This window comes from Microtus oregoni, unplaced genomic scaffold (genome assembly GCF_018167655.1).
Source record: "Microtus oregoni isolate MIOR12 unplaced genomic scaffold, Mior012 000364F_ref0000113, whole genome shotgun sequence".
Lineage (NCBI taxonomy): Eukaryota > Metazoa > Chordata > Mammalia > Rodentia > Cricetidae > Microtus > Microtus oregoni.
The window spans coordinates 279-19571 of NW_024544994.1; the positions used below are offsets into that span (position 1 = coordinate 279).

General features: G+C 40.9%; 1 protein-coding gene across 1 annotated transcript; it reads left to right on the forward strand.

Annotated features, from left to right (window-relative positions):
* Positions 1-205: 205 nt before the first annotated feature.
* LOC121445715 (eukaryotic translation initiation factor 2 subunit 3, X-linked-like) lies at positions 206-15901 on the forward strand (the record flags this gene model as incomplete). Its single annotated transcript, XM_041647862.1, has 11 exons — positions 206-275; positions 2443-2570; positions 2668-2789; positions 4095-4189; positions 5092-5250; positions 6354-6488; positions 7729-7823; positions 9078-9222; positions 11530-11699; positions 12251-12423; positions 14826-15901. Coding segments are annotated over 11 exons (1356 nt in total), but the record flags the coding sequence as incomplete, so codon positions are not given.
* Between the last annotated feature and the right edge of the window lie 3392 nt (positions 15902-19293).

Genomic DNA, 19293 nt, shown 5'->3' on the forward strand with positions numbered 1-19293 from the left:
CCTCTTATCTCCAGACCTCTCTTAGTGAACGGTGTTGTCTTGCGACAGTGAAGGGCCTCCTAAGGTTCCCAATCTTAGCCATTAAGGGACAAAGCACTTCAGCAGGAGAAAAGTGCTGCTTATACAGGACAGAGTTAGGTCTGGGGACTATCAAGTCAAGGAAGATTTTCTAGTTTATATTGATTTTGTGTTTTGAACTGTTCCATTGCAGGACGTCACCAAGTTGACACCACTTTCACATGAAGTTATCAGCAGACAAGCTACAATTAATATTGGTAAGATAGCTCGGACACTTGACTTAAAAGTAATTTTAATGTCTTTCTTTTCTGAAGTTTCTTGAAGAATGTGGGCATTTCCTTGGAGGTTGGCCTGAGTAGGACAGTAACACAAAGAAAGCTGTGGACCCCTTGTGAACAAAGGGTTACTTCATTTTTTTTTGGAGATATATGTATGAAAAGTTTACGACAGTAAACTAGTACTCAGCAGTGTGTAATCATACGGTAGTACAAGTTTGAAGTGAAAAATACGTTGTCATACAAGGACAGTTTATAGAAGTTTTATTTGATATATAGGCTATAATTAAGAAGAATTCCCCCCCCCCAATTGGCACCTAGAACTGTTGAGGCATATTGCTTGAGTATAAATGTGGTGTGGTCTGGTTTTTTCCTTTTTTTTTTTAGTTTGGAGTCAGACTTGTGAGGAACCTGCCTGACTCTGTTTTAAAGGCAGGAGCCATTATGTGTTTTTAAAAATAACTTTCTGTTCACTGTGAGAGTTTTTGTAGCTCTGTTTCCTAGAACCTAACCTTCCCCAACCCATGGCCTTGATTTATTTTGAGAATACCCTGACCCATCCAGACCCTCCTTGACCCCTCCTAATCTCATGGTGGGTGACCACATGGTTTTTTAAATTTTTTTATTTTTTATTTATTTATTTGTATTTTCCTTACTGCCCCATTATCTCCCTTTTGTAAAACTACTCCGGGATTTTTGCTCCTTAAAAGAGGATTCGTGGCTGTTCTTTTTTTGGTTTTTTTGAGACAGGTTTTCTCTGTGTAACAGTCCCTTGCTGTCCTGGAACTAGCTCTTGTAGACTAGGCTGACTTCAAACTCACAGATCCACCTGCTTCTGTCTCCCAAGTGCTGGGATTAAAGGTATGTGCCACCACCGCCTGGCAGGACTGCTCTCTAACCAACTTTGGAGCAGTTGCTGGCCAGCTCTTGGATGCACCCCAATAAGAGGCAAGCTTGCTTTGAATTTGGCTCAAGTGTGGTAGTGGTTTAATTCTCGCCATTGGGATTAACACTTGCTATGCAACCCTGGCTAGCTTGGTAGTCACTGTATAGCCCAAGCTGACCTCTTAACTCAAGGCAATCCCTTGCCTCAGACTTCTGAATTACTATGATTATGAGTGTGTTCTTTTTTTGTTGTGCAGGAGTTTGTCATATTAACTGGGTAAGCTTCAATGTTTCTTGATAGTTAAGATTTTTTTTGTTTTTTTGGAGACAGGGTTTCTCTTTATAGCCCTGGCTGTCTTGAACTCTCTGTAGACCAGGCAGGCCTTGAACTCAGAGATCCACCATGCCCCTGGCTCTTGATAAGCAAGATTTTGAGTATTTTTCTTTCTTAAAGTTTTATAGCAGGGTCTTCCTACATTGTCCAGGCTAGCCTCAAACTGTCCACCCTGTTTCTTCCTCTCAAGTACATATACTAAAATTAGTCTGAGAAGAAATTTATAATAGGAAAGAGCAGATAGGGAAAAAATTGAATTCTCGTTTAAACAGTTTTATTTCCATGTGATTTTTTTTTGTTTGTTTGTTTTGTTTTTTCGAGACAGGGTTCTCTGTGGTTTTGGTTCCTGTCCTGGAACTAGCTCTGTAGACCAGGCTGGTCTCGAACTCACAGAGATCCTCCTGCCTCTGCCTCCCGAGTGCTGGGATTAAAGGCGTGCGCCCACCATCGCCTGGCTCCATTGTGATTATTATTAGTGTGTGTGTGTGTATCTGTGTGTGTCCGTGTCCCCATGCACATGTGTGGAAGTCAGGAGAACTTTCAGGGAGCTACTTCTCTCCATTCTGGTGACTCAGGCCTTGGGGCTTTTGTGACAAGTGCTTTTACCTGCTGAGCCATGTCACTAGCTCTATCACTGTTGGTTTTACTTTGATATCTATGGTTACCGTTTTTAGTTTTCTGGTTTCCTTCCTCCCTCCCCCCAAGACAGGGTTTCTTGTTGTTAGCCTAGCTGTCCTGGAACTAACTTTGTAAACCAGGCTGGCCTCAAACCCACAGAGATCCGCCTGCCTCTGCCTCCTGAGTGCTGGGATTAAAGGTATGTGCCCCCACCGCCTGGCCGGGGTTTTTTTTTTGTTTTCTACTCAGTGCTATTTGAAGAAATGTTTGTACTTGCGTGCAGAAGGTAATTTTGTTGTGCTTTGTCAATAGGTACAATTGGCCATGTAGCTCATGGGAAGTCCACTGTAGTAAAGGCTATTTCTGGAGTGCACACCGTCAGATTCAAAAATGAACTAGAAAGAAACATTACCATCAAGCTTGGATATGCCAATGCCAAGGTGATCTATGGACCATGAAACTAGAAACCATTTAACTTTGGTTGTTGCATAGGTAACAAATCCAGTTTTCTTTTCTCTTTTACATTGAAACTTTTAGATTTATAAACTTGATGACCCAAGTTGTCCTAGACCAGAATGTTACAGGTCATGTGGCAGTAGTACACCGGATGAGTTTCCCACAGACATTCCTGGGACCAAAGGGAACTTCAAATTAGTCAGGTAACTTTTATGTTAAAAGGTACTTTATGCTTTTTAAATCTCCGTTTTGTGCTTTTATAAACTTAATTGCAGAATGGTTTCATTGTTTTTCTATTATTTCATGTTATTTTATGTAATGATGACAATTGAAATATTTTTTTCAATTAATTTTAAATACTTAGAAAAAAGTTCTACAACCTGAAAAGTTGCATGAGGGAGCTGGAGAGGGTTCAGCTGTTGAATGCACTGGCTGCTCTTGCAGAGGACCCAGGTTCAATTCCCAGCATCTACTTGGTGGCTCACAGCCATCTCCAACACCTCTTCCAGGAAATCCCACACCCTCTCCTGGCCTCTGGGGGTACCAGAAATAACACTTACTCACGTAAAATAAAAATAAATTTTTTTTAAGTTCTTTTTTTTTAAGGCAAGTATTGCACAAGCAAAAAAGGAAGGGAGAGAAAATACAGCTTACTGAATTTCAACAGTGTCATTTGTTTGCTAGATTAGAAAGAATGAAGCCAGTTTTGAAATTACTTCTTTAAAATAAATAGACTCGTTTCCAAACTGTTTTTTTTTTTCTTTCTTTTTTGGTTTTTCGAGACAGGGTTTCTCTGTAGCTTTTTGGAGCCTGTCCTGGAACTCTCTTATTGACCAGGCTGGCCTCAAACTCACAGAGATCCACCTGCCTGTGCCTCCCGAGTGCTGGGATTAAAGGCATGCACCACCACCACTGAGCTTCCCAACAGTTTTCTGAATATGATCACACATGTTGGTCCTTTACCAGAGGGTGCTGGTATCTGGTTACTAATGTCTTTGGGGATTGCAAGTCCATAAGACCATTTTAGATTGGGGTAGAGTCATATCTTCATCCCAGGCCCAAAATTTAAGATGGAGGAGAAGTCAAGAAATCTCAATAATCAGGATAAATACTTTAATGTGATCATTTTGTTGTTGCTGGTGGTGGTGGTGGTTTTTGTTGTTGTTTGTGAGACAGGGTTTCCTAGGAGTTATGGAACCAGCCCTGGAACTTGCTCTGTAGACCAAATTGGCCTCAAATTCACAAAGATCCTCTTACTTCTGTCTCCCTAGTGCGGGGATTAAAGGTGTGTGCCACCAACACCTGGCATTTATTTATTTATTTATTTATTTATTTAATTTGTGTGTGTGCGTTGGTGTTTTGCTGCATGTGTCTCTGTGGGAAGGTGCCGGATTCACTGTGTGTTCCAGACAGTTGTGAGCTGGGAGTAAAGGTGTGCGCCACCACCACCTGGCCTTGCTTTTAGTTTTGATTGGTTTTAAGGCTGATTGTTGTTTCTCAACTGTTAGGCATGTTTCCTTTGTTGACTGTCCTGGCCATGATATTTTGATGGCTACAATGTTGAACGGCGCAGCAGTGATGGATGCAGCTCTTCTGTTGATAGGTAAAATCATCAGAACTGATCTGGACAAACCAATAAAGAACTAATTTGGGTAGACTATGTGAGGAAGAACTAAATCCTTTGGAGGCTATGTCCATTATCTAAGTGAGGCATTACTAGGAATGTGTCATCCAGAATGACATTTCCTTCTACAGCCAAAATACTCAGCAAAAGAGTCCTGGGGTTATGGCTTCTGAGAAGTCGGACAATATCCAAAAAGGCATATATGTATGTTGTGTGTTGTCCCTTCATGTAGAGGTGTGATTGTTATTCACAGTAATTGCCGTGATGTAGTACAACATGGCTGTTTCCAAAGTTAGTTGTGCCTCCTTATGTGAGCTAATAAGAGATTTGATAGGTATGGATATGGTGCTTTTAGGCATGCGAGAGGATATAGTACAGGACACATGAACAGGCTGGGCAAAGTGATGGCTAGCATGGTGAGCACTGTTGCTTGTCTTCACAGTGCTCTTCTTGGTTAAGGAATAACCTTAATCTCAGGAGGTTGAGCCTCCTAGGAGCTTGACTGTGCCAGAACATACCTAGACTAGACTGAGCTAGAAGGCCTAAACAAAAGAGCTCTTGAAGCCAGATTTGTTCATTGGAAACTTCTTGCTTAGAACCGAGAATGGGAGGTTGTAGTAAGCGCAGATAAAGGGTGAAAGCAAAGTTGGTAGAATTTGTGCATAATATAAAGCTTTCCATTTATTACTTAAAGGGGACAACTCAGTGAATGGAAGTACATTCAGCATTTCATCACCACAAAAGTGATGCCTGTTAAGAAGTCATTGCCCGATTGCACTCCCTCCAGCTCCTCACAACCAACAATCTTCTATTTTTGAAATTGCATGGTCTAGATATTTCTAGTTAATCTTATGTATCTTTTTTTATCCTCTGTCAACTAGCTGGTAATGAATCATGCCCTCAGCCTCAGACTTCTGAACACCTGGCTGCCATAGAAATCATGAAACTCAAGCATATTTTGATCTTACAGAATAAAATTGATCTGGTAAAAGAAAGTCAGGCTAAGGAACAATATGAGCAGATTCTTGCATTTGTACAAGGTAAGAAGCTATAATAACTTAAATCAGAGGATCACTTTGAAAGGTAATATAGCACATCATCTAAAACAAAGTCAATTTAGGTATCATAAATGTTCTCTTTTTTTCTACCTGCTACTAGTTAGTGATTTGATACAGTGTCCTGATAAGACTATAAATATCTATTTCTGAATTTAATGTACAAAATTAAAACTGAAGTTGGGAAGTGCTACCAGATTAAGTTTTTTAAATCCCAAGGATTTAGAGTAGCGCTCAATGGTAGAGGGCCTATCTGGCATACACAGGGTACTGAGTTCACATCATTGCCTCCCAATCAATCCTTAGTGACAAATGAATAAAAACATTTCAAAAACAATCTTTCTTCTGGGCCTCATGGCACATGCCTTTAATCCCAGGACCCTAGAGGCACAGGTGTGCACAGACTTCTGAGTTCAAGGGCAGCTTGTTGGTGTGTATAGCTGGTTCCAGGCCAGCGAGGACTGCATAGAGAGACCCTGCCTCTTTTTGCAGGGTTCCTTTCTCTAATACCATGGCGTGTTTCACTTTCAGAGAAGACATGATGCATATTACTGTTGACATTTAATTATTTTAGCCTTTTCATGTTGGGAACTTAATTTCAGCATAAAAAATAATTCATTTTGATTAAAATCTAATTATTTTGGTCTATTTCTTTGACCAGTTTGTCTGACATATGATTAATTTTTTTAAATGTGATATATGCCAGGCAGTCTTTGATCAGCAAGGAGTCTGTAATTTACTCGTGGCATTTATGGAAAGGTTAATTGCATGTTAGAATTCTTTGAGCTTGTAAAGAGCTCCTTCCCCGAAGTGTTCATATTTTATTCCTTTAAACATAGCATTTGCCTCTGTTAAATATACCCATTGATAGAATTTTAGCAGTTGTCCCCTTAGAGGACAATGAATTCATTTTGGGGAGTTAAAGATAAATATTGTCATATTTCTATAGACTACTTTCTACTTGCTGACTGGCATTTGTGTGGGAATGCTTATTCCTCTGTTAGCTCTAATTACTTTATCCAGCAACTGTATAGACCAAGTTTTGTAAGACCCAAGGATTTTGTTCTTTCTGAAATTTGTTAATGTAGGAACAGTGGCAGAAGGAGCGCCAATTATTCCAATCTCTGCTCAGCTGAAATACAATATTGAAGTTGTCTGTGAGTACATAGTGAAGAAAATACCGGTGCCCCCAAGAGACTTTACTTCAGAGCCCCATCTCATTGGTAAGTGACAGGAGTCACATTTAACTGAACTCTTCGACATTAGTGCTTCTCCTTCAAGGCTGTTTATTAATACTTTCTCTTTCTGCAGAGGTGATAAATCCATAAAACCTATTTGAAATAATGTCTTATATTGCTGGGTGACAGAGCCTTGAGTACAAAAGAAATTCTTTGTGCTTTTATATATGGTATTTTAAGTAGACAACATGGAATAATACCGTAGTTTCTAGGGAAGTACATCCTGTTGGGGCATTACAGTTCCATACAAATGATGACATTGTACCATTACTGAAAAACCACTAAGTTCAATTTCACTGGGCTGTGGTTAATGCTCAAAGATATAGGAACACTTTTAAAGCAGGTTTGGGCCCTTCCAGGCCTTCATTTGGAGCTGTTTGTGTGATTATTGGGGAACGTTCTCTTGGGTGACCTTAGAATTGCTTTTTATAATTTTTTAAAAGTTATTTTATATGGTAGAAGTCATATAATACAGAAATCCTATATATAAAAATCTAAGCATGGTGGTGCACTTGTAATCCCAGCTCTTGGGAGGCAGAGGCAAATGGATCTGTGAGTTCAAGGCTAGCCTGGTCTTCAGAGTGAGTTCCAGGACAGCCAGGGCTACAAAGTCAGACACCCTCTCAGAAGCACAAGATAAGTGGCGTACTGCGAGTGTCTATGTACAGTCTCCTGTGCACTTGATTGACTTTTTTGATGCTGCTACAAGGCAAGGGCTTACCACTGATCTACACTCCCAGTCCTGTATATGCCTTAAGTCATAATAGCTAATTTATTGTAAACGCTGTGTAAATAGTTATGAGACATAGGAGATGATGACCCTCACCAAAAAGAAAGAAAAGACTTTTGTGCTCATTACATAAATACTTTTGCTCTTAATGTACTTTCAGGCTATTTCAAATTTTTTTTTTTTGGTTTTTAGTTTTTTTCGAGACAGGGTTTCTCTGTGGTTTTGGAGCCTGTCCTGGAACTAGCTCTTGTAGACCAGGCTGGTCTTGAACTCACAGAGGTCCGCCTGCCTCTGCCTCCCGAGTGCTGGGATTAAAGGCCTGCGCCACCACTGCCCGGCCTATTTCCATTTTTTTACTCTCACAAGTAAGGCTTCAATAAGCATTAAAGCAATAATACTAGATTTTTTTAAGAAAAGTTAAGTTTTAAAAGAATGTGTCTTCTGAATCTAAAATAAAGAGAAATGGATTTAATTTGTGTTCATTTTTTTTTCTAGTTATCAGGTCATTTGATGTCAACAAACCTGGCTGTGAAGTTGATGACCTTAAGGGAGGTGTAGCTGGTGGTAGTATTCTGAAAGGAGTCTTAAAGGTACACTGGCTTGGAATTGTCGTGCTGTGTATTTGTTTGTTTTGTGTGTGGATATACGAGTGCTACAGTACCTAGGTGGAAGCAAGTCAACTTTTCAGGGCTTGACTCCTTCCGTCTAGTGGCTCCTTGGGATGGAACTCAGACATGGTGGTGAGCACCTTTACCCTCTGGGCCAGCTCATCAGCCCGCACTTGTCTTAAGCATGCTGGCCTCGAACTTAGAGATTCCCTTGCCTCTGCCTCCCAGAGTGCTGGAACTGAAGGTCTGCACCACTACACCCAGTTAAAAAATGTTTCTTCATGTTGTCAGGTATTGGATACAGATTTGTTTTTGTCTTTGAAAGCTGTCTGACCTCTAAACTTAGAGTTCTCTAGTGAAGGTGGAGTGTGTTTTATATAATAACAGGTTTACTTAGTAAATTGCAACAGTTAAGTTGATCTGATTTTTAAAACTTTTTGGATTTTTTTATTTTATACTTAAGGGTATTTTGTCTCCGAATATGCATGTGTCCATGGAGGCCAGAAGAGGGTGTTGGTCCCCTGAAACTGGAGTTAGAGATGGCTGTGAGCTACCATGTGGCTGCTGGGAACTGAACTCTGATCCTCTTCAAGAGCACCAAGTGCTTATTAACTGTTGAGCCATCTGTCTCCTCTATATCAGTTTTTTTCCACTGGGGAAAAGAAAAGCTGAGTGTAGTGATGCACACCAAACATTTGGGAGGCAGAGGCAGGTGGATCTCTTGAGTTTGAGGCCAGCCTGGTCTACAGTATGAGTTCCAGGACAGCCAGGGCTACAGAGAGACCAGGCTCAAATAAACCAAAAGGTAATTTTTTTTTTTGAGACAGGGTTTTGCAGTAGCTATCAAGCATGTCCTAGAACTAGCTCCTGTAGACCAGGCTGGCCTCAAACTCACAGAGATCCGCCTGCCTCTGCCTCCCGAGTGCTGGGATTAAAGGCGTGCGCCACCACCGCCTGGCAGTAAAATTTCTTTTTAAGTAATTTTAACCTGGCATAGTGGTGCACAGCTGGGAGCCAGAAGCAGGCTGGTATCTTGGTATCTGAGTTCAAGGCCAGCATGTTCTACCTAGTGAGTTGCAGGTCAATAAAAATAATAAGTAAATAAAAGGGGTAATCTTGAAATTAGAGGAAAGAGTACCTTTTTAGTTCTTGTGGTCTTTTTTGTGAGAACATTAGTAGGTAAATAGTAAATATGTTGTTCTGTAGTAATTCTCACTGCTAATTATGTGTTTACAGGTAGGCCAGGAGATAGAAGTAAGACCGGGTATTGTTTCCAAAGATAGTGAAGGAAAGCTCATGTGTAAGCCAATCTTTTCCAAAATTGTATCACTGTTTGCGGAACATAATGATCTTCAGTATGCCGCCCCAGGTGGTCTCATTGGTAAGTATTTCCCTGTCATCTCTTAATTGTGGAGATTCGTGACATGTTTCATAAGAAATATTAAGAATGGATTGTAAGGTTTGTTTTGTTTATGTGTATGAGTTTGTTTGCATATATATCTGAGCACTGTGTGTACTGGTACCCAAGAACGCCAAAGAGGTTGTCAGACCCCTTGCAACTGGAGTTTCAGTGATCGTGAGCTGCCTTGTGAGTTCTGGGAAACAAGTCCAGGTCTTCTGCAAGAGCAGCAAGTGTTCTTAACTGCTGAGTCATCTCTCTATCTGCCTCCTTCTGGTTGTTTGTTTGGGGTTTGTTTGTTGTTTCTTTGTTTGAGGTAGGGTCTCTCGATATAGGTCTGGCTGGCCTCAGACTCACAAAATCCACCTGCCTCTGCCTCGAGTGCTGAGGTTAAAGGTATGCCACCATATCCTGTTTTAATTTTTGACATAGGGTCTTGCCATGTATCTTTGGCTATATTAGGACTCACAGCAACTTTCTTGGATCAGCTTTCCAAGTGCTAGACTTCAAGGTGTACCACCACACCTGACCTTATTGGTACATCTTGGAAAACTGAAACAAAGAATACATTTTGGAGCTGGCAGTATGACTCAGGTAAAGGTGTTTGCTCACCCACTCATACAAGCAAATAATAAAATATTTTTTAAGGTATGTTTTGGTGGCTAAATACTTAATAGCAATAATTATTTCTGACTACTTTGTTTTGAAGTCCTAGGGTTTGGACCTAATGTCTAGAACATGCTAGGTAGAGTCTCTACCACTGAGGTATACCTTATATACCCTCTTTTTTCTTTTTTTAAAATTATTACTATTTATTTATTTTTATGTATAGGTGTTTTGCGTGTGTGTGCGCGCGCGCACCACATGGGTGTGTGGTACTCAAAGTCCAGAAGAAGGCATTGGGTCCCCTGGGACTGAAGTTATATACAGTTGTGAGCTGCTGTGTGGGTGCTGGAAATTGAAAGCTGGGTCCTCTGGAAGAGTAGCCAGTGGGTGCTCTCAATCACTGAGCCATGTCTCTAGCCCCACTCTTTTTCATTTTGAGAAAGGCTCTTACAAGGTTACCCAGACTGAGCTAGAACTTGAGGTCTTCCTGCCTCACTAGCTCCAGTAGCTGGAATTTCAGGTCTGTGTCACCGGGCCTGGCAGAAAATAAGCTTGACGGCCCTAGCATTCAAAGCAGCCAACTAGTTAGATATAGTTTGAGGATTTAGGTTTGTGTTACTATCTTGCTATATTTCCCAAGCTGGCCTTAAATTTCTTTATTCAAATGGTCCTCAAGTAGCTGAGACTACTACAGGTTTGCACTAGAGTGAGTGCCTGGTTTACTATTTGGTGAAACACTTGGTTATAGTGGTTGCTTTTATGTGTGTTTCATAAGTGTCAAGTTACTCAAAAATGTTAATTATACTGTGGTGGCGATGAAAGAAAATAACTTCTAGTAAGTGTGGTAGTGAGCACCTGTGGTCCCACATACTTGGGAGTCAGAAGCAGGAGGATTGCCATTAGCACAGAAAGTTGAGACCAGTGTGGATAGCATAACCAGACTTGAGATATAAGACCTTTCTCAAGTAAGACCTTGTCTCAAAAAAAAAAAAAAAGGAAAAGATCAAGGTGGTGGTACATCAAATAAGAGAACCTCTACCATGCAGGAGGTGCTGGAAAAGATCAAGGTGGTGGTACATCAAATAAGAGAACCTCTACCATGCAGGAGGTGCTGGATTGATTTAAGGGTTTTTAAATTTCTTAAAACTTTTTCATTACTGAGAAAAGGGCAAGATTGAATGAGAGTCCATAATTTACCCTTGGACTAAAGACTGGAGATGTGGCTCAGTGGTGAGGAATGCCCGCTGCTCAGGCAGAGCTGCTCGGAACCACCTGGAACTCAGCTCCAGGAGAGTCAGTGCCCTCTTCTGGCACCACATTTATGGGCACGGATCCACACACAGATAGTATACATATACACATAACTTAAAAATAGCTCTGCCGTGGTGGCACACACCTTTAATTCCAGTACTTAGGAGACAAAAGCGAGTGAGTCTCTGAACTTGAGCCTAGCCTGGTCTACAAAGCCAGTTCCAGGACAGCCAGAGCTGTTACATAGAGAAACCAATGAATGAATGAAATAGAAATAAAGCAGGAATTTTGTGAAGCTTAATTTATGTGTGTGAATACGGAAGTATGTGTAAAGGGGTATTGATTTATGCTTGTTTAACTAGTCTTTCAAACAAATCACTCCAGAGGTGTTTCAGGTAAGAAATAAGGCCAAATACTCTTGCTTTATATTAGGAGTTGGAACAAAGATCGACCCCACTTTGTGCAGAGCTGACAGGATGGTGGGACAAGTGCTTGGTGCAGTTGGAGCTTTACCTGAAATATTCACAGAACTGGAAATTTCCTATTTCCTGCTGAGACGTCTCCTGGGTGTACGAACTGAAGGAGACAAGAAAGCAGCAAAGGTAAGTGCTTGGTGTGACTCGTTTTCAGAAAGACACCAACAACAATGCTGAACTCAGTTTTGAGTTTTGGTCTTTTATAGCTAATGTGTAGTTAATTTATAAGTAAATTAACTTCCTGAAAAAAATCAAAAACAGCTCTCATGCAATCAATTTTGTGTTTTTTTTTTTAAAAAATCCCTACTGAAACAAAAACTGTTGGTTTGGGTTTTATTTGTTTGTCTTGTTTTTGTTTTTTCAAGGCAGAGTTTCTCTGGAGTCCTAGCTGTACTGAAATGTGTTCTGTAGACCAGGCTGGCCTCAAACTCACAGAGAGCCACCTGCCTCTGCCTTCTGAGTGCTGGGATCAAAGGTGTGTGCCACCACTGCCCAGCTCCTATTTGTTTTGGTATGTTTTTGAGGCAGGGTCTCAACATAGCCCCTGCTGTCCTGGAACTTTCTTTATAAAGCAGGCTGGCCTCGGACTCCCAGAGCTCTGTCTGCTGGGATTAAAAGTCTTCACACTCTTCAGAGACCATTTCCTTATTTGTTTTTCCCTTTGTTTACTTTCCTAGGTCCAAAAGCTGTCTAAGAATGAAGTGCTTATGGTCAATATAGGATCCCTGTCAACAGGAGGAAGAGTTAGTGCTGTCAAGGCTGATTTGGGCAAGATTGTTTTGACTAATCCTGTGTGCACAGAAGTAGGAGAAAAAATTGCTCTTAGCCGAAGAGTTGAGAAACATTGGCGGTAAGTTTGTTTACCTTTGTCTAAACAGCTTAAGATTTTGGTGAGACACACACACATGCTTCTTGAATACAACAGTGTGGCTTCAGCTCTCACTTTTTCGTTTGAATGGTTTTAGAAGCTGTATTATAGCCTTGATTTGTATTCCTTTATATTAGTACAAATACTTCAATTGGCTTCCCTTTGTTTTAGGTGTAACCTATAAAAAAAATAATGAGTTATAATGTTCCCTTCATTTAGTGTGTGAGAGAAAGAATCAGAACAACTTGTGGAGTTGGTTCTGCTGCCATGTGGGTTCTGGGGATTGAATTCAGGTCGTCTGACTTTGCAGCAAGCACCCTTTTTAAATGATCTTCTTTTTAATGTGTGTATGAATCGAAGTACACACGTGCCACAGTATACATATGGAGGTCAGAGAACAACTTCTTGTTCCACTATGGGTTCTGAGGTTCAAACTCAGGTAGTCAGGCTTGGTGATGAGTACATTTATCTGTTGAGCCATCTTTTATCAGCCCTGGACTTTACTTTTTTTTTTTTTTTTTTTTGGTTTTTCGAGACAGGGTTTGGAGCCTGTCCTGGAACTAGCTCTTATAGACCAGGCTGGTCTCGAACTGACAGAGATCCGCGTGCCTCTGCCTCCTGAGTGCTGGGATTAAGACTTTACTTTTTTTAAATTAGTTTTTTTTTAAGAGTTTCACACATGCCAGCCAGTGGTGGTGCATGCCTTTAGTCCCAGCACTTAGGAGACAGAGGCAGGTGGATTTATGTGATCAGCCTGGTCCCAGGACAGCCAGGGCAACCAACCCTGCCTTGAAACAAGTAGTTTGACACAAAGTCCTGCTTTCCTTCATCTGTTGTTACTTAAGGGCTCAGGCAGAAGGGATCCTCTAAACACTGTCATAGTGCTTTGCTAAAGAATTTCTAATATCTCGTCACTGCTTGTGGATATTTGGGATCTTTCTAGAAGCCAGTTTTGGTCCATTTAGCCTTTTCTGTTGTTTTGTCAAAAATATACCGTCTAAATTAGACTATCCTGCAGCCTGGTTTTCTTCATAATTATTGCGCTGTGCCTTGGCTCTGTTCTTTCCTGCTTATTTCCTTTGTCAGCCCTTCTTTGATACTGTCTCTCATTGCATGCTCTCTAAAATTGATTTGAATTGTAACTGCAATTTAGCAAAAGTTAATCGTTTTGTTATCTCTACCACCACCACTACCCCTTGTGTAGCCCTGGCTGCTCTGGAACTCACTATACAGACCAAGCTAGCCTGGAATTCAAAGTGATCCATCTGCCTTTGCCTCCTGAGTGCTGAGATTAAAGGCGTGCATCACCAGAGCTATCAAAGGCCCTGCGGTGGAGAGCAGTCTGCTTATAGACTGTGTTCCTGTGGTTCTCTTTATTTTCCCAGATGATGTTATTTAAAGCCCATTGATCTACTGAGGCAGTCAGTGAAAAGAAAGCATTTCCCAAAGACAAGTAAAGAGAAGTGGGTTTGATTTGTTTTCAAATTTGAGCTGGATGTAGTGGCACAGGCCTTTAATCCCCAGCACGGGAAACAGAGGCAGGTGGACCTCTGAGTTCAAGAGCAGCCTAATTTACAAAGCAACTTTGTACATCCAGAACTACATAGTGAAACTCCTTTTCAAAACAACCAAACACATATAGAGACAGACAGACACACTCATGCACGTTTACATACAAACACATAATGTATTAGAGATGTAATTTGAGTGTACCATCTGAACAGGTAGGTGGATTCTTTTTTCTTTTGACTAGAGCAGTAAAACAAATATATCCTTTCTGGGGAGTATTTTTTGTTTTAAATTTTACTTTATGTGTTTGCCTGAATGTATGTATGTGCACCACATGTGTGCCGGGTGCCCGAGGAAGTTGAGATTTGTGTGATTGTGAGCCACCATATGGCTACTAGGAGCTGAACCCAGGCCCTCTGCAAGAGCAGTGAGTGCTCTTAACCATTCATTGAGCCATCTCTCCAGCCCTTAGGTTTTATTTCTCTTTGAGACAGGGTCTCACTTTTAGATCAGGCTGTCCTTGAACACCGATCTGCCTTCCTCTGCTGGCATTGTGCCACTACAGCCGGCAATTTTTGTTTAAGGTGGGAGAGCCTCTCACCTGGGTTAACCTCGAACTTACTATATAGCTGTGAACTAATTTTCCTGTCTCCCAAATGCTTGAATTTATTACCACACCCAACTTACTAGTATATTTATGACAGCAGGTTTTGTTTAGAACCTGAGAAAATAGTATGGGCGTTCTTTATAAAGAAGCAGCTTTGGGAACACATCTGAGTTTGGAAGGTGGGCAAGTAAAGCAACCTGTCAGATGATTGTGGTGATACCAGTGTGGTAGTACACAACTCATTATTTCTTCTAATTTTATTTTGCAGTTTAATTGGTTGGGGTCAGATAAGAAGAGGAGTGACCATTAAGCCGACTGTAGATGATGACTGAGGAGTCCAATTTAAACGATGCCTTGGGATGGAGTTCGAATTTCTTTTACTAGCCTAGGGTATATTTTCAAAGCAATACTAGCGAATTACTTTCATAGCTCATTACCTTGGTAGTAGCTGTAAGACTATTCTCATATTTTGGTGATGAAAATAGGGCCCACAAGTAAATGTGAAAAGTGGTATACTATATACTATATTGGATTAAATCTACATTTTAGCAGAAGTTAAGCATTCCAAAAACATGTCTAAAATCAATCAGTGCAATTTGAAGTGAAACTTCACCACAACCAGCCTTTGCTATAGCACACCTATCATGAACCTATCAAAGTGAAAATGGTCTCTTTTTTCCTGATTCCTCTATGAGGGGCTCCATAGTAAGGGACAGTTGTCCTCCTATTTGGTGTTCTGTTATCTGAAATTTGAAGGGAAAAGAAGACCAATGAGCTCAAATGAGCAAGGCTCTTAGAAATTGAGTGCTCACTCCCTTGCCACGGGCAGACCTTTCCTCTTCTCTTTTTCCTGGATGGGACCATAGGACTCCAGCATCAGAAGTTCTTGCCCTCTTCCAGTGCCCTGAGACTGTGTCTTTCTTATGCCTAAAATCTCAGTCTTCCCTCACTTGCAAATAGTATTATAACAATGGATGATTAATGGTAGTTGACAAAGTTCTGTCCAGGTTGTGTTTTCTGGGGTCTTTGTTTTAGTAAGCTAGGGATGGAACGGTCTCCTGCATGATGAACAAGCATTCTACTGCCCCTCGCCATGGTACTTTTCCTTAGTTGGTAGGATTATGGTGTAAATTGTGCTATTAGTAATCTTTGAGCCTTGGAAGAGAGAAAAAGTGTCAAAAGCAGAGTGTATTGGTTCTAAATCTATCCCCCATGTGCCTGCAATTTTCCTGTGCTGTACTTTTAAATTAACCATGTTTTTGCTTAATTAGATACTCCAAGAGCAGTGATTTCCAGCTCTAGCTGACATGAGAATTGCTGCGGAAGGTTTTTTGTGTTTTGTTTTGTTTTAATTTTTTTAAAAAAGGCCAGGCTTTTGTGGTGCAAGCCTTTCATCCCAACACGATGAAGGCAGAGAGAGGTAGGAGGATCTCTGTGAGTTCCAGGGCAGCCAGGGCATCACAGAGAAACCCTGTCTTGAAAAACTGGGGGTTTAAAAAAAAAAGTTCTCAACATTGAGAAAGAAGTTTAAGGAGTTAAGAAATATGCATACTAAATGATGTTACTGGCTTTTGATAGTTTGATCCTCTTGGTTTGCATAAAAATGGGATTTCATGCCACAATTACTGTGCTGTGATCTTTTGAATACTGAAGCTGCCTTATAGAGGTTTAGAACTGTGGCTGTGAGCCTTAAAGAGTTTTGAGGGAACTATTGACATTATGTATTTGATTGACTCTGAAGGGTTGTATTGTAGCATGAAGAACACATTTAAATAAAACAAAATTCTGAATCAAGCATTAATTTTATATCTATGTGCCCCGTGTTTTGTAGATACTTTCTACTAAAAATTCTAGTATGAGACTGAAAATACTGAATGGCTTATGTAATCTCATCAGAACTGAAATAAGAATCTCTTGTCATTAATTTCAAGCATTTGTGTGAATATCAATTTTGTAAAGCACTGTGCTTCGTGTAGTGGTCATATAGGTTTTAAAACAATGTACCTTGTTGTCTTAAGATCTGAAGTCCCTTCAGATCAATGCAATGGTTCTCAACAAAACATGTACCTGATTTAAAGTTAGTCTAAGAAGAATAAGGGGTGGGAATATGCCACCTAAGAGCTCTCTTTCTATACTCTGTATGTAACCTACAAGGATGAGATATGTGTGCTAAGTTTTTTTTTACAGAAGAATAGAACTAATAAGTGTGCAAATAACTGAATTCATAAATCTGATTTCTTAAAAAAAAGATTTCATTTGGTGATGCTTTCAATGAAATAGATACTTTGGGTTTTGTTCTTTTTTTTTTTTGGAAAACAAGTATACTTCAGATTGATGCTCAACCAAGCATAGTGGCACAGGCCCCTAATGCTATAACACTCGGAAGAAAATTGAGGCTGGAGGGCTGAACTCTAGGCCATACAGGCAAAATACCTATGTTTTTAAAAAAGACAAAAAGCTTCTGCAAAAAATCTTGACAAGCTAAGTATATATTTTGCTAGAAAACATCATGATGAAACCCATTACTTTGTTTATTATTACGAATTTCTGCTATGAAAACATGGACAAATTCTGTGGGAAATGGTTAGGAGGTATAGAGTGCCAGCCTAGTGTATATGAGGCCCTGACTCAAGCTCCAGCACGACAAACACAAAATGAATTGAGTATTTTCATGTTGGTATAAGGTCCGCGTTAAAACTTAGTGAGTCTATTTTAGTGCCTGAGTACATATATGTGCACCACGTGTGTAGGAGCCCACCAACGTCAAAATAGGGTGTCATCCCCTGGAGCTGAGTTGTGAGCTGTTGTCTGGGACCTTTAGTAAGAGCAGTAAACACTTAACTGCCGAGCCAGCCATCTCTCCAGCCACTTCTGCTTTCTTTTATTCAGTCTATGAACCAGCCATGGGATTGTACCACTCATATTCAGAGTGGGTCTTCCCTGCTTAAAGCTTTCTGGAAACATGCTCATATACAACCCCCAAAGAGATGTGTTTCCGTCGTGATTATAAATTATTCAGTCAAGTTGGTAAGATTAGTCTTCATAGCCCCACCCTTTGTCAACTACATCACTTTAAATCATAACATTGTACCCTAAAGTCCCATTTTCAGGGCTGGAGAGATGGCTCAGTGGTTAAGAGCATTGCCTGCTCTTCCAAAGGTCCTGAGTTCAATTCCTGGCAACCACATGGTGCCTCACAACCATCTGTAATGAGGTCTGGTGCCCTCTTCTGGCCTTCAGGCATACACACAGAATATTGTATACATAATAAATATTAAAAAGTCCCATTTTCATATCTACAAAATGCATCAGTCCATCTCTAAAAGTCTCCATAGTCTTTAAGTGTTCTTTTCTGGGACCTAAAGCAATGTCAAAATACAAATAATTTTGTGACACAAGGTAAATATTCCCATTAGCACAGGGAGGGATGGGTGCATAGGAACAAAAGGTCTAGGCAGAGTAAGGCCAAAACCCAGAACAAACACCAGATCTGCAGGTCCTTGGCAGGCATCTGAGGATCATGATGAAATCATCTGGGCTTCAGAAATTTTGGCTAGTCGCAGCCCTCAAGCTCTACTGCCTGCCAGTACACAGCCTCTCGGGCCAGCACTACATCACGCTTACACGGCCTGGGTACCTCACTATCCTGATAACTTCACTATTCTGTGGTCTCCACAGCAGTTTAGGCTTCACCTCCAGAGTGCCACCACACAAGAACCTCTGCCTCCTCAGAAGGAATCCTACCCTGTCACACATTTCTTGGCCTCATCGAATCTTGGCAGATTTTATGATACCACCCTATATGCCTTAGTGCTTTTGGATCTTGCATGCCCATAAAACCAGGGCCACGTGGGCAAAGCTGCCAGTTCTAGATTTAGTCAGATCAAGTAATACCCTGGCCTCAGCACCTAGGTGGTGGTTTTAGAGCAGGGAATCCCTGTTTTCTATTTAGGTTAGGTTCCCTCCTCGCAATCAATTTGTATATTCACAAGATGGGGCCTTTGCTGGCTAGGATGTGGGCCCAGTGCCGTACAGGAGGTTCCTCTTCAACTGTGCTAATTACTTTCACAGTTAGAGCTGCAGTTTCAACACCAGACTTGTTTACAAATTGAAATTCCCCACCCCTGCCAAACAAGGTTTTTCCATATTTTACTCCCTTTGTTGTCCTACTGTGGACTTGAACAAAAGCAGTGACAAATGACAGCCTGAATACGATCTTGTCTTGACATTTCCTCTGCCAAACAGATCTTTTGTTTTTCTCTTCACAGGGTTTCTCTGTGTATTCCCAGCTCTCCTGGAGCTCATTCTATAGACCAGGCTGCCCTCGAACTCACAGAGACCCGCCTGTCCATGCCTCCTGTGTGCTGGGATTAAAGGCATGTGCCTGGCTAGACCATTAATTTTTAATCCAGCCCGACTCAAATTCAAATTCTCAGGATGGAGGTAGAATGCAGTCGCTTTTTTACCTATATTTATATTTTCAAAAAATGGCTTCTAGAGTTCGTGTTCCCTTCTGAAACCTCTCAAGGTGGGCCTTCGCTTCCGCATTCCTCGCGGCATTGTGGTCTTCTAAGTTCTCACCAGAACAGCCACTTCAGCTCCGCTTCCAGCATTCTAGCCCATAGTTCCAGACTCTTATTCCCCCTGAAAATAATTTCCACAGGCCCAAGACCGTGTATGTAGGTTTACCACAACAGTCTTACTTAGCAGTACCAGTTTTCTGGATTTGTTACTTT